The 21,248-nt window shown below is 49.7% G+C and overlaps 1 protein-coding gene across 1 annotated transcript; it reads right to left on the reverse strand.

Moving 5' to 3' along the window:
• Positions 1-5,273: 5,273 nt before the first annotated feature.
• Positions 5,274-21,248, reverse strand: TNFSF12 (TNF superfamily member 12). Its single transcript, XM_032236912.1, has 7 exons — positions 21,000-21,248; positions 14,344-14,370; positions 12,490-12,574; positions 11,614-11,676; positions 10,423-10,458; positions 10,003-10,127; positions 5,274-6,768 (listed from the first exon to the last, which is right to left on the reverse strand). The coding sequence occupies exons 1-7, from the start codon at positions 21,162-21,164 to the stop codon at positions 6,517-6,519; spliced, it is 753 nt and encodes a 250-aa protein (XP_032092803.1). The 5' UTR covers positions 21,165-21,248; the 3' UTR covers positions 5,274-6,516.

Below are 21,248 nucleotides of genomic sequence, written 5' to 3' on the forward strand. Positions count from 1 at the left end.
GGCTGACTCTGTAAACCGCTTCGAGAAGGCTGTAAAACACTATGAAGCCGTGTTTAAGTCTAACTGCTATTGCTTGGGAAGGAAGGGGGGGGGGAAGGAGGGAGGGAAGGAGGGAGAGAAGGAAGAGAAAAAGGCAAGAAGGAAGAAAGGAAGGAAGGAAGGAAGGAGGGCAAATGAGAAGAAAGGAAGTAGGGAGGAAGGGAAGGAAGGAAGAAAGAAAGGAAAGAAGGAAGGAAGGAAGGAGGGAAGGAAGGAGGGCAAATGAGAAGAAAGGAAGTAGGGAGGAAGGGAAGGAAGGAAGAAAGGAAGGAAGGAAGGAAGAAAGGAAGGGAGGAAGGAGGGAAGGAAGGAAGGAGGGCAAATGAGAAGAAAGGAAGGAAATAGGGAGGAAGGGAAGGAAGGAAGAAAGGAAGGAAGGAAGGAAGGAGGGCAAATGAGAAGAAAGGAAGGATGGAGGGAAGGAAGGAAGGAAAGGAGGGAGGGAGGGAAGAGAAAAAGGCAAGAAGGAAGAATGGAAGGGAGGGAGGAAAGTGAGAAGGAGGGAGGGAGGGAATGAAGGAAGAAAGGAAGCCGTAGTGAAACAGTGGTTAGAATGTACAGGGCGGGGCATAACCTTTTCCTAGGGGGTCACAGCAACACTTGTAATAACAACACAAATAATTCATACACCATTCGAAAGCCCATCAAAAACTGAGTTTATTGACACGATTTAATAGTCAGTATGATTATCAGTAACCCAATCCGGATGACGTTTCAATTTGTTTGCAATCCATTCTCGATTGATAAACGTCGCTCCAGCGACGTCGCTCCAGCATCGCGAGCCTCTCGAAAGGCAATGCATTTTATTCTGTCAATGATCCTTTGTTCTTCCGAATCGAATTTTCCAGCCATTCTTAAAGCAAATTTAACATTTAATAGCTCATTCAATTCAGTTTTTTATGGGCTTTAAAATGAGGTGTCGCGGAAGTTGTAAACTGCTGTCGATCTTGCTGTGACCCCCTAGGAAAAGGTTATGCCCCACCCTGTAGTATTGCAAGTCAATTCTGCCCACTGCCAGGAGTTTGATCCTGACCAGCTCAAGGTTCACTCAGCCTTACGTCCTTCCTTCTGAGGTCAGTAAATCGAGAACCCAGATTGTTCGGGGGGCAAGAGGCTGACTCTGTAAACCGCTTAGAGAGGGCTGAAAAAGCAGTGATGAAGTGGTATATAAGTCTAAGGGTATTTCTTGGGATGGAAGGAGGGAAGGAAGGAAGGGAAGGAGGGAGGAAAAGGAAGGGCCCACCAAAACAACTACACACAAGGAGTGTTGTCTCCAAGCCATCGCTCTGCTAAACAACTAACTCCCACAACACTCGTCTTCTGCCCTGGGATGTCAAAACCCCTAGTAGGGCTGTGTTACTATTATCTTTCTCACCCTTCCTATTACCTCTTCCTTCTCTCCTTATGACTTTCACTGTGTTGCCTGTATCTGACAATTAATATTGTTTTATTTAGCATTCCGGTATGATTTATGCCGAGGGCTTATTTAGTATCCTATAACTGCCACCAGTGTCGTATTTTTTGATTTACGATGAATGTATTCGATGATTATAATCATGATGTATCGCTTGTTGCTTTTATGTACGCTGACACCGTTATCTACCCGAGACAAATTCCTTGTGTGTCCAATCACACTTGGCCAATAAAGAATTCTAATTCTATTTCAATTCTAATTCTAATTCAGTTCTAATTCTATTTCAATTCTATTTCAATTCTAATTCTAATTCAATTCTATTTCTATTCTATTTCAATTATAATTCTAATTCAATTCTAATTCAATTCTATTTCTATTCTATTCTATTTCAATTATAATTATAATTCAATTCTTTCTAATTCAATTCTAATTCAATTCTAATACAATTCTATTTCTAATTCTATTCTAGTTCAATTCTATTTCTAATTCAGTTCTAATTCAATTCTAATTCTATTCTATTTATAATTCTATTCTAATTCAATTCTAATTCTATTTCAATGCTTTTTCTATTCTATTTCAATTATAATTCTAATTCAATTCTAATTATATTTCAATTCTATTTCTAATTCAATTCTAATTCTATTTCAATTCTTTTTCTATTCTATTTCAATTCTAATACAATTCTATTTCTAATTCAGTTCTAATTCAATTCTAATTCTATTCTATTTATAATTCTATTCTAATTCAATTCTAATTCTATTTCAATTCTTTTTCTATTCTATTTCAATTATAATTCTAATTCAATTCTATTTCTAATTCTAATTCAATTCTATTTCTAATTCAATTCTAATTCTAATTCAATTCTAATTCTATTTCTAATTCTATTTCAATTCTATTTCAATTCTATTTCTAGGTAAAGGAGAAGGTTCCCCTCGCACATCTGTGCTAGTCGTTCCTGACTCTAGGGGGCGCTGCTCATCTCCATTCCAAAGCCGAAGAGCCAGCGCTGTCCAAAAACATCTCCATGGTCATGTGGCCGGCATGACTAAATGCCGAAGGTGCACGGAACGCCGTTCCCTTCCCGCCAAAGGTGGTTCCTATTTTTCTACTCGCATTTTTTAACATGCTTTCGAACGGCTAGGTTGGCAGAAGCTGGGACAAGTCACGGGAGCTCACTCCGTTACGCGGTGCCGGGGATTCAAACCGCCGAACGGCCAACCTTTCTGTTCGACAAGCTCAGCGTCTTAGCCCCTGCGCCCCTTATTTCTAATTCAATTCTATTTCTGATTCAATTTCTTTTTCAATCCTAATCCTAATCCTATTGGCACCACCCTGCCTGCCATCCTGCCTCAAGGGTTATTTCCCCGTAAATCCTTCCTTAAATTCACGAAAAAGACATGAACGCAATTCTGTTTATTGTCCAGGTGTTTGCAAAAACAACGTACAACAACGTGAGTCGACTTGAGTGATCGAAAGCTTCGCTTGAATATGGAAGTTGAAAGCACAAAATGGTGGCAGGTGACGGAAACAAGGCATATACAGGTAGGTCCTCTGCTTACGACCAAAATTGACCCCCAGATTTCCGTTGCTAAGTGAAAACATGTCTTAAAGCGAGCTCTGCCCATTTGTGCTGCCTTCCCCCCCCCCCACAGTTGTTAAGTGAATCCATCTTTAACAACCCCTTGACTATGGTCGCCAGAAAGTCGCAAAAGGGGATCGCGTGACCCCGGGGAAACACCAACCGTCACAAATACGAAGCAGTTTGCCAAGCGTCCAAATTTTGATCAGGGGAGGCGGCAATGGCCGTAAGAATGAAAAACGGTCGTAGGGAACTTTTTTGTCGTAACTTCAAATGGTCACTAAATGAATCGTTGTAACACTTCAGCGGGTTACGCTAATGATGTGTGGTGTGAAGGTGTGTTCGTTTTTGTGAGGTTGTGTTTTTTCAAGAACTGAAAAGATGGACAGCGAATGTGGGAAAGTTTGTGTGATGCCGCATAAGAGTCTCCCTCCTAAATAACACACTGAAAATAAAAATAGTTGTGTTTGACACGGAAAATAAGAGTGAACAATCGCAAATTGTGGCAAAAGCTAAAACAAAGAGAAGAACTTTGGTCTTATGAATTGCCCAGAGTAACTATCCTCCTCCTCCTCCTCCTCTTTTAACGACCGCAGAATCCCTCACGGGGTGGAATCTGGGCAACTGAACGCAGCTGAGTGTTTTACTGGCCGGATGCCTTACCCTGTTGCCAATGAGGAGTTTTGTTCAACAGATATATTCTCATTATGCCAAGAGAGAGAAATATCTGCCTCTACCTAGGATTGAACTCACAGCCTCCGGATCGTGAGGCAAGAGGTTCCAAGATCCCCTTTTTCGACCTTCCGACGAGCAAAGTCCAGGAAGAAGCTATGCCAGTCGTTAAGCGAGTCATCCTGTCACTCTGTCTTATTCTTTTTGCATCTGTGTGTGTGTGGGGGGGAGAGGGGCGGTCGTTAAGAAAAGCAGCAGTCGTAAAGTAAACCCCACGGTCGTTAAGAGAACCCCTGTCTGCCATGGGCGGTATTTGCCAGAAAAATTGTCATGGATCCCTTTGTCGTAAATGTGGGGGGAAATTGCCAAGCGCCCCCCCAAAGCGGTCACGTGACATGGGGAGGAGGCCACGGAACTTTGAATCCCTGTTTTTAAATCCCCGTTGCAACGTCGGTCATAAGTCGAGGGCTGTGTGCATTGGGCATGCCTCTGGTTCAAATGCAGATACCGATTAACAGAGCTGGAAGTTCTTATTTCCGTTTACGATGTTCCCGAACTTCTGATCGGACCGTTGGGCCCGGATTCCAAGGAAGAATCGAAGATCGTTTGTTTCCTATCATCGGCTCGTTTCCGCTGGCGTGCCCGAAAAGTTCGTTGTTTCTCTGCTGAGACAAGAGTTGTTGTTGTTGTTGGGGGGTGTTTGTGAACGTCGCACCTGCTTACAACTCGCACAGAGGGACCACTGAGCTGCAACCGAAGCCTTAAACTGGGGGTTTATTGCCTGGCCTTAAAGGAACCATCCAAAATGGCGTAGGGTTGTCATGGCGAACTTTTGCTACGCGAGTCATATCTGCCGGCATGCGTGCAATCAGCTCCAGCCCGCCAACTGATTTTCGGCCTTCTAGGGAAGCCCGGGGGAGGCTCTTTTCGCCCTGGGGAGGCCGAAAAACGGGCACAACAGGGCTCCGGGAAGTTCTTACTTCCGTTTACGATCTGTTTTTGAACTTCCGGTCCGAGTGTTGGGCCCGACTTTCATCCTCCCAGGGCTACGGAGGCTTTCCTAAAGCCTGGGGAGGGTGAAAACAGCCTCCCCTGGCACTCCCCGGAAGGCCGCAAATCAGTTGGCCAGCTGGAGCTGACGGCTGGCATGCTGGCAAATATGGCTCGGCATGCCACCGGTTTGCCATCCCGGCCCTACGCCAGTTCCTTTCAGGCCAGGCAATAAGCCCCCAGTTTAAGGCTTCGGTCGCAGCCCAGCGTGCAAGTGGTCAGCGGGTGCCGGAGCTCACAAACCCCACCACCACCCAACAACTCTGTCTCGGCAGAAACCAAACATAAATCTCGGGCACGCAAGGGGAACCGAGCCGATTATAGGAAACCAACGATCTTCACATCTCCCTTGGAAAACCCCCTGCCTCCCGTTTCAGAAAAAGGAAGTGGAGTGGATTTGAAGTAGACAAACAGGAAGTTGAGCGGGGACGAGGATGGCATGACCAACGCTCGGGGACAACGAACACGGGAGGTGAACGATACACAGCCAAGGGCAAAGCGACGACAGCCGGAAAAAAATCGGTTGCGTTCCACTTTTATTTCGATGAAACGGAAAGGTGCCCACGTTGTCTCCGCGCCGGAGGGCACCGTGCGTTGTCGTGGTGAGCGGGGAAGGCTGCCGGGAGTGCGGCGGTTAAAACAACAGGGTCGGGAAAAAAAGACGGGCAGGGTATTTCGCCCTCCCCCCGTCCCTGCCCCCTTTCCTATAAAATAAATGAGTTGCGTTAAGCTGTGTGGGCAGTGATGGCGAGAGGAGGGGGCTGCCCATTGCAATCATTTCAAAGAGTATAAATCATCCGCGGGTACAACGCAACCTTCTACGACGCTGCCTTTTGGGGGCGCGTGCTAGGTTTTGCGATACTGCCTGTGTAGGTGCATGGAACCATGGCAATGTCAAACGTATAGATGCGTGTGACTTTTTGCAGCGCCAACTGGGGTTTTCGCGCCTTCCGTTTCCAAGGGGTCGTCTGAACGCCCTCTCTTACTGAAACTGACCACGGGGGGCAGAGCTCGGCCCCGTTCCCCGCTTTCCAGCCAATGGGGAGCTGTGACCCTTTGACCTTTCGGCCTTCCCTGTTCGGCGAAAGCCCACCGTCCACTTCCTTGGGGGTTCTGCCGCCCCCCTGCTGGCTGGGACCCAAACATCAGTCTGTTGTCCACCATGGGTCCCTCCTGAGCGGGCCGCACAACTCTGCTCGGTTGCGTGTGGTCGCGTCAACGTCGTACCACCCCAAGATGGCAGAGATCCTTCCAAACATCCCGTGAACCCGTTAAGGAAGCCGAAGAAAAGGATCAAAATACAAAACAGAGGATGCCACGGTGCCCAGCCAGGGTGCGAAGCGTAACAAGCGCCGGGAATACACACGACCCGGGCAAGAAACAGGATTAGATAAACCGGAATCTACACAGGTCACTGAGCCAGTTCCTCGTCGTTTGAATCCGTTGTCGGATTCCTGCGGTTGTTTGGACTGCAAAGTCCACCACAAAGTGAGGACACAGCAACTGGTTAGACCCCACCCCCCACCCCTCCCCTGCCCTACCACACTTTTTGCTGCTGGCACCCGGGTGGACCTCAGAACGACGGCCCCGGAAGCGAGTAAACGGAGAATTGCCAGTCCAGAAGCAAAAAGGAGCAACCGATACACCGCTCCGCGCTCGGATGCACCCGCCACACGGAAGGCAGCAACTGCGTGCCTCCTCTCTGGTTCTGCAGAGCCCACCTGGGACCCCAGCCCTGCGGTCTTCCCGCTGCCCGGTCTTCTCAGTGGACTTGGAAGAGGCCGAAATAGGTGAGGTAGCGGTCCGCTTTGAGACGGACGTGCGGGATGGTGCGAAGGCGGATGGAGGCTTCGGGACGCAGGAGAAGCAACCCCGACACTTGACAGACGTGTAGTTCGGCTTCCCGGGGTCCCGAGCTGGTGGGAGGGAACTGCTCCAAACAGCGCAAGGCCAGCTGTCCGCTCAACATCACGTCCAGCTTCATGTAGACCGTCTTCCCCTCGTTGAAGTGGACCTGGCAACGCGGAGAGGAGGAGAAATGCAGACAAAACGTTGGGTCCGATTCTCAATCAAGGAGTGAAAGCAACATCGCGCTAAGGAGAAATTTCCTGACAGCGAGGACAATTCACCCGCGGAACTGCCTACCACCAGAAGTTGTTAAGGAGGTTACTAAGAGGAGATTGGGCAGCCATTTGTCTGAAAGCGTACACGGTTTCCTGTTTGAGAAGTGGGCTGGTCTAGAAGACCTCCAAGCTCCCTTCCAACTCCAGTTATTCTGCGATTCGCTAATCCCAAATCAATTAACCAGTGGAACAGCTTGCCACCTAAATTTGTGGGCTCTCCAATACTGGCTGTTTTCAAGAAGAGAGCAGACAACAATTTGTCTGAAATGGTACAGGGTCCCCTGCCTGAGCAGGGGGTTGGACTAGAACACCTCCAAGATCCCTTCCAACTCTGACATTCGGTTCATTGTGGTCGTAAATCGAGGACTAACTGTACCTATGTGGGGTCACAGCCGTCGCTCAAAGTTATGACCTACTTGAAAAAGGGGACTTACCGACTACCTCTGAATTTCTGATGGTCAGCCCCCCCGTACACGGAGTCCTCGACTTACGTCCACAATTGAGCTAAGTGAGACATTTCTTAAGTAGGTTTCCCCCCCCCTTTACGACTTTTCTTGCCTTGGCTGCAGTCGCTAAGTTAGTCACACAGTCTTTAAGCGAATCCTCACTGCTTGTCGGAAGGTCGCCAAAGGGGGAATCGTTGATGCGGCGACCGTCATAAGTACGAGTCAGTTGCCAAGCCTCTGAATTTGGATCACGTGACCACAGGTGATGTTGCAACGGTCATTAAGTGTGAGCCACGGTCCTAAATCACTTTTTTCCCCACTGCCGTCGTGACTTTGAACAGTCACTAAACGGACCGTTGTAAGTTGAGGACTGAACCAGTGGTGTTTTTTTTTTTTAAGGCTGCCTGGGGAATTCTGGGAGTCGAAGTCCACACCTCTTCAAGTCGCCAAAGTTGAAACAACGCAGAATTAGCTAATCCACCCCTTTAGAAATTTGGAAATGAGGAATTAGCTAGTCCGACCGAAGTCTGCCAAAGTCTTTCGGGATAAACTTACTCTCCCTTGAAATTCGGCCAAAGACCCAATCGGCAATTAGCTTTGCAAAGTCTTCTTTTTTGCATTTGTCGTTCTTATACATTTATTGTTCCACTTACAGGGTTATAATATATACCATTTCGGTTGCTTTCTTTACCATCCCTCGCCTGTTTTGACTCCACCTTCTTTTCTCTTTCTTTTCTCCCTCCCTCCCTTCTCTACTTCCTCCCTTCCACCTCTCCTTCTTTCTTCCCTCCCCTCTCTCCTCCTCCTCTCTTCCTCTTCCCTTCCTGCCCTCTCTCCTTCCATCTTCTTCTCCTCACCTCTATCTTCCCTCCTCTCTTCCTCGCCTCTCCTCCGCCTCTCTTCCTTTCTTTTTCTATTGTTCTAGATCCTTTCTTTTCTCCTTCCCTCCCTTCTCTAATTTCTTCCTCCTCTCCTTCCCCTTCCTTCTTCCCTCACCTCTCCCCTCCTCCTCTTCCTCTTCCCCTTCCTGCCCTCTCTCCTTCTCTCCTCCCTTCCATCTTCCTCTCCTCACCTCTTCCTTCCCTCCCTCTCCTCCCCCCCTCTCTTTCTTTCTTTTTCTATTGTTGTCTTCCAGCTCTTAATTTTTTATTTTCTTGGGGTGGTATTTCCACAGACCCAAAAATAGTTAAATATCATTTCTTGTTCCCTTTACTTCTCAAATCTATCAATCTATCTATCTCTATCATCTCCATCTCTATCACTCTATTTCTATCATCTCTATCTCTCTCTATCTCTATCTCTCTATTTCTATCTCTATCTCTCTATTTCTATCATCTCTATCTCTCTATTTCTATCATTTCTATCTCTCTATTTCTATCACCTCTATCTCTCTCTATCTCTCTATTTCTATCTCTATCTATTTCTATCTCTATCTCTCTCTATTTCTATCATCTCTATCTCTCTCTATCTCTATTTCTATCATCTCTATCTCTCTATTTCTATCATCTCTATCTCTTTCTATCTCTCTCTATCTCTCTATTTCTATCATCTCTATCTCTCTCTATCTCTCTATTTCTATCATCTCTCTATCTCTCTCTCTATCTCTATTTCTATCATCTCTCTCTATTTCTATCATCTCTCTCTATATATATATTTCTATCATCTCTATCTCTCTCTATCTCTCTATTTCTATCATACTGCCAATTACCTCCACTAGACCGATACGATCGCATAGATTAGGCCTCCTCCGAATTCCATCAACCAGCCAGTGTAGACTGGCAACTACCCGGAGGAGAGCCTTCTCGGAGGCTGCTCCGACCCTCTGGAACGAACTCCCCGTGGAGATCCGGACCCTCACCACCCTCCAGACCTTCTGCACCGCCCTTAAAATCTGGCTATCCCGGCAGGCCTGGGGTTAAAGACTCTAACCCCTACTCGAATTGTATGACTGTTGAGTTCTTAAATGATGTTGTGTCTTTATGTTGTAAATTGTTTGTCCTTCCCCCACCCCCTTTGAACTGTGAGCCGCCCTGAGTCCCCCCAGGGAAAAGGGCGGCATACAAATAAAGTGAAAACTGAAACTGAAACTGAAAATCTCTCTCTCTATCTCTCTCTCTATATATATTTCTATCATCTCTATCTCTCTCTATCTCTCTATTTCTATCATCTCTATATCTATCTATCTATCTATCTATCTATCTATCTATCTATCTATCTATCTATCTATCTATCTATCTATCTATCTACCTACCTACCTACCTACCTACCTACCTACCTACCTACCTACCTACCTGTATTACATTTTTTTGCTGATAAATAAATGAAGGGAGACTAGTATAGAGCTATTTCATGCTATTTAGCTCTCAGCAGCTAGCCATACCCTTCCTGGGATTCAAACCTGGGCTGCTTTAACATATTAGGCAGTTATATTAACCTCTAAGCCACAAGCTCTCCTCCCTTATTAGCTGAGCCAGGGGAATGATTAGATGTTTTGTCAAGGCAATGCCCCATAAATGGGAGGGAGCATACTGCCTATTATATATTTTTGGCTTTTGAAAGCATTTCCCCCCCTGTCTATTCGCCCGAACCGGCAGGGAAAAAATGCTTTCAAAAGTGTTTGTGTGTGGGGGGGGGGAGGACCCTCCCACCACCGAGCCATGCCCACGCTTTTGAGCTCACCTGGCAATACAGGTAATACAGCCCCCTTTTGATGACGGTGAACTCTCCGCGGCTGCTGTCGTAGCGCAGGGGGTTGGTGGCATTCAGCTTGGCTTCCGCCCACCCGCGGATGGTCCCGTTGGCATCTGGAGGGCGAGAGAGACGGGCGAGGGAGGGAGGGGGGGAATGAACATGTGGGCCCCAGCCCCTCGGCAGTGGGGAGGCCTCGGCTCTCCCCTCCCACCCCACAAGGCAGAGATGATGGGGAAAACTGGCCAAGATGCCCTTCCGATGGACAATCTCGCCCACTTTGAGGGCGCAGGTTGGCGCAAGGAGGTGGGGGAGAAGCGGCTGGGGCGGGGGCCCGGGCTCAGCCCACGTTTCCCACCGGCCTTCCCAACACCCACCCACCCCAGCCCTCCCGAACCCTAGAAGTGTTACCTGCCTGCATCCCAGCTCGTCCTACGGTGGCTTGCACTGAAAGAGAGAGCGGGAAAAAGAGAGAGAGAAAGAGAGAGAGAAAGGAAGGAAGAAAGGAAGGGAGGGAGGAAGAAAAGAAGAGGAAGGAAGGAAGAAGGAAGGAGAGGAGGGAGAGAGAGAGACAGAAAGGAAGGCAGGGAGGAAGAAACAAAGGGAAGAATAGGGGAGATGAGGAGGGAAAGAAAGAAAGGGATGGAGGAAGGATGGAGAGAGAAAGAGAGAGAGGAAGGAAGGAAGGCGGGAGGAAATAAGAGGGAGGATGGAAAGCAGGGAGGGAGAGCGAACGGAAGGGAGGGAGGGGGAGGGAGGGAAGGAGGGAATAAGGAAAGAGACAGGAAGGGAGGGAGGGAGGAAGAAAAGGTGAGGAAGGAAGAAGGTAGGAAAGGAAGGAGGGAGAGAGGGGGAAAAGGAGGGAGGGAGGAAGGGAAGAATATGGGAGATGAGAAGGAGGGAAAGAAAGAGATGGATGGGGATGGAGAGAGAGAAAGAAAGAAGGGAGGGAGGGAGGAAATAAGAGGGAGGGAGGGAAAAAAGGAGGAAGGGAGGGATGGGAAGGAAGAAAGGGAGGGTGGGAATAAGAAATGAGATAGGGAGGAAGAGGGAGAGGAAGGAAGGAGAGATGAGGAGGGAAAGAAATAAGGGGATGGAGGGAGGAAAGATGAGGAAAAGAGAGAAAGAAAGAAAGAACGAAAGAAGGATGAAAGAGAAAGAAAGAAAGAAGAAAGAAAGAAGGGAGGTAGGGAGGAAATAAGATGGAGGGAGGGAAGAAAGGAGGAAGGGAAGGAGGTGAAGGAAGGAAGGGAGGGAATAAGGAAAGAGATAGGAAGGGAGGAAGAAGGAGAAGAAGGAAGGACGGAAGGAAGGAAGGGGAGATGATGAGGAGGGAAAGAAATCAGGGGATGGAGGGAGGAAGGATGGAGAAAGAGAGAGAGAAGAAAGAAAGAAAGAAAGAAAGAAAGAAAGAAAGAAAGAAAGAAAGAAAGAAAGAAAGAAAGAAAGAAAAAGAATCAGTTTGACGGAAGGACGGGACTTTGTGCTGTCTGGAGAGAGAGGCTCCAAATAAAATCCAGGCCTGGGAGCCCCCCCCTCCATCCCCCTCCCCATCTCTCCTCTTGGGGGGGGGGCGGGGGGGCTGAAGAGACCCTCCCTCACCTTCATAGTGGGCAGCGCAGATGTTTCCCGCCCGGCACGGCCGTAATCTCTTCCCTTTCTCAGCTGAAAAAGAGGGGGGGGGGGTAACCCCAGAGAATAAGGTCCCAGCAGCCGACAATCTTCCCGCCCATCCCAGTACAGCCAGTCCTCGACTTACAACGCTGCATTTAGTGACCATTTAAAGTTACAACGGCACTGGGGGGGGGAAAAGTGACTTAGGACATTTTTCACACTTACGACCGTCGACGCACCCCCGGTGTCACGTGAGCCAAATTCAAACACTCGGCCACTTGACTCGTATTTACGACGGTCGCAGCGTCCCAAGGTTACGCGATCCCCTTTTGCGACCTTCGGACCGGCAAGATCCGCTTAACAACAGGGGCGGGAAAGGCCATAAAACGGGACAAAACTCCCTGAACCCATGTCTCGCTTAGCAACGGAAATAATGGGCTCAATTGTGGTCGTATGTCGAGGACTCCCCGTAGAAGACCAAGAGAAAGCAACTGCTCTCCCCTCCATAAGTCCATAAGTCCTCGAATTATGACCACAATAGGGACAGGTTTCATCTCGAGGCAAGTTGTTAAGCGAATCGTGCTCGCTTTTGCAACTTTTGCCCCAGTTGTTAAGCAAATCACCGCAGCTCTTAAGTGAATCGTACGGTCGCTAAGCGAATCCATTGACTCTGCTCGCCGGAAGCCCTGCTGGGAAGGTCACAATGGGCAATCACGCGACTGCAACGGTCATAAGTGCGAGGACTGGCCGTAACTCCCTTTTTTTCTGTGCCGCTGTAACTTTAAGCCGGCGCTAAATGAATAACGGGCGTAAGTTGAGGACCATCCGTATTATTACGTCCCCCTCTTAGAAGGCACCACTCACCTTGCCTTCGATGCCGCAGCGCCCCCTCCTGGGCAAAATGGTGCAGGAACTTGCCTTGGTGGCTCCAGCTGGAGGAGAGCACCACCTAGAGGGGAAGAGAGGTACTGCAGGTGATACAAAGTTTTGCCAAAAATGGTTCGCTTTTTAGCTTATTCCAATCGGCAGCTTTGCAGCCACTACAAAGCCCATCGTCCCCAAAGGCGTGACACACCCCGCGAACGCCTCGAAGCAGCGAGCCAAGCCGTGGGCTCCAGGAAAAAGATAACCGGCTTCGTCAGCCGGTAGAAGCCAAGAAGGAATCAGCCAATCCTTCCACCGGTCCGCTTAATTCTCCTTCAATTTGTCCTTAATTTCCCACAACGGGGACCCACAACCACAACGGAAATACGGCTGCGCGTTTCTGGCTTCGATCTCTTCAAATCATTTACCAAAATCTTTTTAAAAAAGGAAAATTTAGTCTACTCTAAGAGTCCTTCTGAACGAGATTTTCCAGATTTTACTAATGGAGCCTCCCTGTTCAGAGGCAGTCTACCCACCGGATACCAATCGCTTGTGAGGGCGAGCAGGGGAGGGGCAAGGAGGAAAATCTCCTTATTCATCATCTTCTTTTAATGACCCTGTAATCCCTTGTGGGGTGGAGTCTGGGCAACTGAATGGTGTTTTAGTGGCCGGACGCCTGTCCCTGTCGCCAGGGCGGAGTTTTCTTCAGCAGATATATTCTCATGGTGCCCAGAGAGAGAAATATTTGCCTCTACCCAGGATCGAACTCATCTCACAACTCACTCTAGGAGAACCTCCAAATTATTCATTTATTAATTTGTTCTTATTGATTGGTGGAAAGAGAATGGTAGTCTAGATCGGCAGAATATTTTATCTCCCCATGCTGGTTTCATCCTGGCTTGTTCAGGAACAGGCAAGCTTATTTCCCCGAGGGTGGGCTATATAATTTTTTCCCCCTGGTTTTGGGGTGGTTGGGCGATGATTAGATTACTTTACATTAACAAAGTTGGAAGGGGCCTTGTAGGTCATCTAGTCCACCCCCCCTACACCATTTCTGGTTTAAAGGCAACCCACAGCCTTAAAGCTGTGTGGTTGTATAGACTCAGGAGCGACAAAGAGAGAAGCATTTACCATCAAAAGCAGTTTTCCCTCTCTGCGGTATACTGGCAGTCCTCGATTTACGACCAAAATTGAGAGCGACTTTTCCGTTGCCAAGCGAGAAAGCGGTGGAGCGAGTTGTCCCCCCTTTTTGCGACCTGACGCTAAACGAGACATTGGTTAAGGGAGTTCTGTCCCGTTTCGCAACTGTTCTTGCTGCCGTCGTGAAGTGAGTCACTGCAGTTGTTAAGTGAGTCCCACAGTTGTTAAGCGAATCCGGATTCCCCATTGGGGAAGGTCAAATCGTCGTAAATTTTGCCCTCAATTGAGCCCAAAATATCTGCCGTTAAGTAAAATATTTGCTCAGTCAATTTTGCTCCCTTTTACGACTACCACCACTGTGGTTATTAAGTGAGTCTTGTGGCCATTAAACGAATCTGGCTTCCCGGTTGACTTTGTTGGTCAGAAGGTTGCAAATGGGGATCGCGTGACTCCGGGGCTATTTTAACCGTCATAAATATGAGACACTGCAACCGTCATAACTACGAGCCGACCACCAAGCGCCTGAATTTTGATCCTGTGTTCGTGGGGGAGATGCCACAACGGTCGTAAGTGTGGAAAACTGCCCGAAGTCCCTTTTTTTCCAGGGCCGTTGTCACTTAAAATGGTCGCTAAACAAAACGGTCGTAAGTCGAGGACCACCTCTATAGAGGGTTCCCATTTTCGTGCAAGGCAACAAAAGAAATGTTCGCTTACCGGCTCCATTTCCTCCGACAGCAGTTTCTGAGGACCAGAAAGAAAAGCCCAAATCAAACCACCGGACTACGCAAACCATCCTCCCCAGCCACCGTCTCTCTTTGCGAAGAAGGGAGAGGCCAATTGGAATGTGATACTCGACTTTTCCGTGTAAGATTTTGGCTAAAAGAACTAGGAACGAATCAAAAATGCCAGGATTTTTAAAAAAAAATAATAATTCTAAAAATCTCTATTCTATTCTATTTTCTATTCTAGTCTTAATGCTATTTAATTCTATTTTCTATTCTATTCTATTCTCTATTCTCTATTCTATTCCATCCTATTCTCTCTTCTCTTCTCTTCCATCCTATTCCATCCTATTCTCTATTCTTTATTCTATTCTATTCTCTATTCTATTCCATCCTATTCTCTATTCTCTATTCTATTTTATTCTATTCTATTCTCTATTCTATTCCATCCTATTCTCTCTTCTCTTCTCTTCTATTCCATCCTATTCCATCCTATTCTCTATTCTCTATTCTCTATTCTATTCTATATTCTATTTCATCCTATTCTCTATTCTCCATTCTATTCCATTCCATTCCATTCTCTATTCTATTCTCTATTCTCTATTCTATTCTATTCTCTATTCTATTCCATCCTATTCTCTATTCTCTTCTATTCTATTCCATCCTATTCCATCCTATTCCAACCTATTCCATCCTATTCCATCCTATTCTCTATTCTCTATTCTATTCTCTATTCTATTCCATCCTATTCTCTATTCTCCATTCTATTCCATTCCATTCTCTATTCTATTCTCTATTCTCTATTCTATTCTATTCTATTCCATCCTATTCCAACCTATTCCATCCTATTCCATCCTATTCTCTATTCTCTATTCTATTCTCTATTCTATTCCATCCTATTCTCTATTCTCCATTCTATTCCATTCCATTCCATTCTCTATTCTATTCTCTATTCTATTCTATTCTATTCCATCCTATTCCAACCTATTCCATCCTATTCCATCCTATTCTCTATTCTCTATTCTATTCTCTATTCTATTCCATCCTATTCTCTATTCTCCATTCTATTCCATTCCATTCCATTCTCTATTCTATTCTCTATTCTCTATTCTATTCTATTCTATTCTATTCTCTATTCTATTCCATCCTATTCTCTATTCTCTTCTATTCTATTCCATCCTATTCCATCCTATTCCATCCTATTCTCTATTCTATTCTATTCTCTATTTTATTTCATCCTATTCTCTATTCTATTCTATTCTATTCTCTATTCTATTCCATCCTATTCTCTATTCTCTATTCTATTCTATTCTATTCTATTCTCCATTCTATTCTCCATCCTATTCCGTCCTCTCCTATCCATGGGAAAAATCCATTTCAAATTTACAAGAGGGGGTTGAAGGCTCTAGGCCGGAGCTGGGGGTTGCTATGGCAACATAGCAAAACAGATGTCCCAGTTCCCCAGCTGTTTGGGCCTTGCAAAGGAAAAAAAGAAAAAAGAATTTTTTTGTTTTGTTTTTTTTTTTAAAAAAGGCCAAGTCGCTGTTTGTTTTGCGCTCGGCTGGTGGCGAGGCTTTTTTTTTAAATTTAAAAATAATAATAATGATATGTGCAGCTTGGACGGATGCCAAACTCATCTCAGTTTAGTCCCAGCAGCGGAACAGGCCTCTCCAACCCCCCCCCAACAAAAAATCACGAGTTTATTTTATTTATTTTTATCCGCTGGCCTCTTCCTATGCAAGTGGGGTTGGGGAGGGTCGTGGTCTCCAGATGTGGGGGCCCTCTGGAGGGCTGCCACATCTGGGGACACCTGTTTGGGGAGGGGGGGGTGGCGCATGGGTTGGGCCGGGGCCTGAAACCGGATCCGGGATTTGTTTAATAACCTCTTTCTCTGCTCCGGCACGACGAGTCCAAATCCAAAACAAACAAAAAAAAATATGTTTTTCTGGGATCCAAAATATTTATTTATATATATATATATTTTCTCCCCCCCCCCCCGCAAACCGGTTGTAAGCAAGAGAAAAATAACAGAGGTTATGTGAGCAGAAAGAGTTTGAAGAGGAAAAGTTCTCGCAAACAAGAACTTTGGGCTACGCATTTTGATCAGGGGGTGGGGGTGGGGAGAATGGAGGGTGCAACTCCCCCAAGCCCTCTGCACATGCTCCGTGGTTCTCTCTTTCAGTCTGTTTATTTATTCGTTTTGTTTTTAATTGATTGAATGCTTTGTATCCTGCCTTTTGTTTTTGCAAACCAGCCAAGGAGGGAGGGGACACATATGAAATAGGTCTCCCTCCTCCTATTAACCCACTACTACAAGCCTGTGGAGGGAGGTGTGCTGAGAGGGGGGGGGGAGAGAGAGAGAGCAAGAGATGAGAGAGAGAGAGATGAGGGAGAGGGGGAGAGAGAGAAACAGACAGAGAGAAAGATAAAAGAGATGAGAGAGAGACACACACACAGAGAGAGGGGGGAGAGACAGAGAGAGGAGAGAGACAGACAGAGAAAGAGCAAGAGATGAGAGAGAGAAACAGAGAAAAAGACAGAGAGAGAGAGATGAGAGAGAGATGAGAGAGAGATGAGGAAGAAAGAGAGAGAGAAGGAAGAGAGAGAGAAAGAGAGAGATGAGGAAGAGAAAGAGAGATATAAGAGAGAGACAGATGAGGAAGACAGAGAAAGAGAGAGGTGAGGAAGAGAGAGAGAGACATGCACAGAAAGAGGAGAGAGATGAGAGAGAGATGAGGAAGAGAGAAAGAAAGAGAGAGAGAGAAAGAGAGGAGGAAGAGAGAGAGAAAGAGAGAGAGATGAGGAAGAGAGAGAGAAAGAGAGATGAGGAAGAGAGAAAGAAAGAGAGATGAGGAAGAGAGAGAGAAAGAGAGGGAAAGATGAGGAAGAGAGAGATACAGAGAGATGAGGAAGAGAGAGATGAGGAAGAGAGAGAAAGAGAGAGAGATGAGGAAGAGAGAGAAAGAAAGAGAGATGAGGAAGAGAGAGAGATGAAAGAAAGATGAGGAAGAGAGAGATACCGAGAGAGATGAGGAAGAGAGAGAGATGAAGAGAGAGAGAGGGAGATGAGGAAAAGAAAGAGAGAGAGATGAGGAACAGAGAGATGAGGAAGAGAGAGAAAGAGAGAGAGATGAGGAAGAGAGAGATACAGAGAGAGATGAGGAAGAGAAAGAGGGAGAGATGAGGAAGAGAGAGAAAGAGAGAGAGGAGGAAGAGAGAGAGAGATGAGGAAGAGAGAGAGAGAGAGAGATGGGGAAGAGAGAGAGAGAGAAAGAGAGAAGAGGAAGAGAGAGAGAAAGAGAGAAGAGGAAGAGACAGAGAGAGAGAGAGAGTGGGCAACTGGCCTCCCAAAGTCACCCAGCTGGCTTTCATAGCTAAGGCGGCACTCGAACTCACCGTCTCCTGGTGGTTGGTTGGCTCAAAGTCACCCACTTGCTTTTCATACCTAATTGGACTAGAACTCACAACCGCCTGGGCATTGGCCCAAAGTCACCCATCCGGCTTTCGTGCCTAAGTAAGGCAGGACTAGAACTCACCGTCCCCCAGTTTCTCGCCTGGTGCCTTAAACCACTAGACCAAATTGGGCCCCCGAACTGCCCAATTGCCCAAAACTCGTTTCTTTTTCTCATGCCATCCCAGACTTCGGGGAAAACTTCAACCAGCCGGTTCTGGAATCGAATGCCGCTGTGGCGGAGACTCCTCCAGGCCCTCTAAAGCCCCACCAAACAGCTGCTGGGCTTCCCCCCCACCCCTCGGCTGCAGGACCCCAGCCAGCCTAGGCAGCTGGCCAGCCTCCCAAGGCCAGGCCAGGCCAGGCCAGCTGTTGGGTGTGGGGTCCAAGGGGGGGGGGTGTGTGGGAAGCCCAAAGGGGGAGCCGTGCCCCTCACCTCCGACCCACACGCCCAAAACCTCCCACTCGGAGGTCTCGCGGGGGCACCAGGGAGGCATTGCAACCCCCCCTCCCAAAAGGGCTCTTGACTTGTGGCTGGCCCCACCCTCCCCTTTTAAAGCACGCAACCCCCCCCCAACTCTCCTGGCAACAGGCGTTCTCACCCCCCCCCTCCCCACCCTGAAAAGTCGAGCGGGCATCTCATCCAGTGGTTGTGCCCCACACGGGGAAAGGAAGGAAGGGGAGGGAAACCAGGCATGGCCGAGGGGGGGGCCTTGAGGTCGAGTTAGGGCAAGGGAGCGTCTTCCAACCTCCACCACCACCCCCCCACGCTCACCGCAGCGGTGGGCCAAGCCCTTTTCCCACGGAGGGGGGCGGCCCAGAAGGAAGGGGGAAATTTTTATTTTGATAGTTTTGAAAGTTCTTTAAGGAACTTCGCCCACCAGCTTCGCCGGGGTTCCCACGCCACGGGGCAGGTGGGGGCTGTCCCTGTGGCCCAGAGGGGGGGGGGCTAAGGGGCAGACCCTATTTTGCTACCCGCCAAGGAGGGGCGATCTCCCTGGATGCCAAGCTGTTGACACCCCCTCCTCGCTCTCTGTGCACCTGTGGGAGTGCCACTTCCCCCTACCTCCTAACCACTTAGAGGAATAGGGTGTGTGTGTAGAAAGACACCGTCCTTAACACCCACCCCTTATCTGCAGTGGGGAGCGATGAGGAGTGTGGGGGGGTCCCGTGTCCTGCCCCCCACTCACCTATCCACTCAGAGTTAAGTAAGCAAGGTCCCTTCGCCTGGAGACCCTCCCCCAGTGCAGGAGAGGGGAATGAGAGTGTGGGGGGGTTCCTGTCTCCTTCCCCCCAGCCCCAACCACTGGGGGGGGGGGCAAGAAGAGATACCCTCCCCAGGGCCAAGCCCCTTTCGCCTTCACACACACACACACACACACACACACACACACACACACACACACCGAACAGGTGAATGAGATGAGAGTGGGGGTCTCGTGGCCTGTCCCACACTCCAGGGGAAGGGGGCAAAGAGACCCCCCTCCTCTTTGCCCCCCAGCAGATGAGAGGGCTGGGGGTGCCAACTGTGCCACCCCGCACTCACCAGGCGAAGAGGGAAAGAAGAGACCCCTCCCCAGTTTCTGAGACCCCTCACCGTCCTAGAAGAGGTGAGCGAGGTGGGGGGGGCTGTCCCGCCCACCCATCAGGGAAAGGGGGCAAGGATCCCCCCCCCTCTGCTAGGCCTCCCTCCTCCCAGTAGATGAGCAGAGGGGGGATCCCATCTCTTGCCCTGGGACAAGAAGAGACCCCTCCCCAGCTGCCGAGACCCCTTGGGGCAGGTGAAGGGGTTAAGAGGGGGGGTCTCGCTGCCTGGGCCACCCACCCAATGGGTAAAGGGGGCAAGGAGCCCCCCTCTTTGGCCTCCAAGCCCCCTCCTCCCAGATGAGCAGGGGGGGGGTCTCACATCCTGCCCTGGGACAGCAAGAGACCCCTCCCCAACAGCGGGGCAGGTGAAAGGGATAAGAGGGGGGGTCTCGCTGCAAGGACCACCCCCCCTTTGGCCTCCAAGCCCCCTCCTCCCAGATGAACAGGGGAGGGGTCTCACATCCTGCCCTGGGACAACAAGAGACCCCTCCCCAACAGCGGGGCAGGTGAAAGGGATAAGAGGGGGGGTCTCACTGCAAGGACCACCCCTCTTTGGCCTCCAAGCCCCCTCCTCCCAGATGAGCAGGGGAGGGGTCTCACATCCTGCCCTGGGACAACAAGAGACCCCTCCCCAACAGCGGGGCAGGTGAAAGGGATAAGAGGGGGGGTCTCACTGCAAGGACCACCCCTCTTTGGCCTCCAAGCCCCCTCCTCCCAGATGAGCAGGGGAGGGGTCTCACATCCTGCCCTGGGACACCAAGAGACCCCTCCCCAACAGCGGGGCAGGTGAAAGGGATAAGAGGGGGGGTCTCACTGCAAGGACCACCCCTCTTTGGCCTCCAAGCCCCCTCCTCCCAGATGAGCAGGGGAGGGGTCTCACATCCTGCCCTGGGACACCAAGAGACCCCTCCCCAACAGCGGGGCAGGTGAAAGGGATAAGAGGGGAGGTCTCACTGCAAGGACCACCCCTCTTTGGCCTCCAAGCCCCCTCCTCCCAGATGAGCAGGGGAGGGGTCTCACATCCTGCCCTGGGACACCAAGAGACCCCTCCCCAACAGCGGGGCAGGTGAAAGGGATAAGAGGGGGGGTCTCGCTGCAAGGACCACCCCCCCTTTGGCCTCCAAGCCCCCTCCTCCCAGATGAGCAGGGGAGGGGTCTCACATCCTGCCCTGGGACAGCAAGAGACCCCTCCCCAACAGCGGGGCAGGTGAAGGGCATAAGAGGGGAGGTCTCACTGCAAGGACCACCCCTCTTTGGCCTCCAAGCCCCCTCCTCCCAGATGAGCAGGGGAGGGGTCTCACATCCTGCCCTGGGACACCAAGAGACCCCTCCCCAACAGCGGGGCAGGTGAAGGGGATAAGAGGGGGGGTCTCGCTGCCTGGGCCACCCACCCAACAGGTAAAGGGGGCAAGGACCCCCCCTCTTTGGCCCCCAAGCCCCCAGCAGATGAGCAGGGGAGGGGTCTCACATCCTGCCCTGGGACACCAAGAGACCCCTCCCCAACTGCGGGGCAGGTGAAGGGCATAAGAGGGGGGGTCTCGCTTTCTTGCCCCCCTCCCCACCAAGCCAGGGGGGTCAAGGGGTCCCCTCCCAAGCCGCCCCCCCCTCACCTGCGGCGGGGCATCGGCGGGGCTCTGCGGGCGGGCGTGGCGGGGCCAGGCGGCCAGCAGGAGGCTGAGCGAGGCCAGGAGCAGCGCGGAGAACGAGGCCAGCGCCAGCAGCGCCAGCAGCGCCAACCGGCCGGGCGGCTCCCGTGCCCGGCGGCGCTTGCCCATGGCCGGCCCCGAGCGACCGAGGCCAGGCGCTCCGCAGCCAGCCGGAGGTGGCCGGAGGAGGAGGCGGCGGAGGCGGGGGCGGAG

The sequence above is a fragment of the Thamnophis elegans genome, chromosome Z (genome assembly GCF_009769535.1).
Source record: "Thamnophis elegans isolate rThaEle1 chromosome Z, rThaEle1.pri, whole genome shotgun sequence".
In the NCBI taxonomy this organism is placed as follows: domain Eukaryota; kingdom Metazoa; phylum Chordata; class Lepidosauria; order Squamata; family Colubridae; genus Thamnophis; species Thamnophis elegans.

Excerpts from the sequence above, each read along its gene's own strand:
- TNFSF12 (XM_032236912.1), bottom strand. The coding sequence starts at position 21,164 with ATGGGCAAGCGCCGCCGGGCACGGGAGCCGCCCGGCCGGTTGGCGCTG. Across the intron at positions 11,677-12,489 it reads GCTGCGGCATCGAAGGCAAG|CTGAGAAAGGGAAGAGATTA; the intron begins GTGAGTGGTGCC and ends CCTCTTTTTCAG. Across the intron at positions 6,769-10,002 it reads TGTATTACCTGTATTGCCAG|GTCCACTTCAACGAGGGGAA; the intron begins GTGAGCTCAAAA and ends CCGCGTTGCCAG.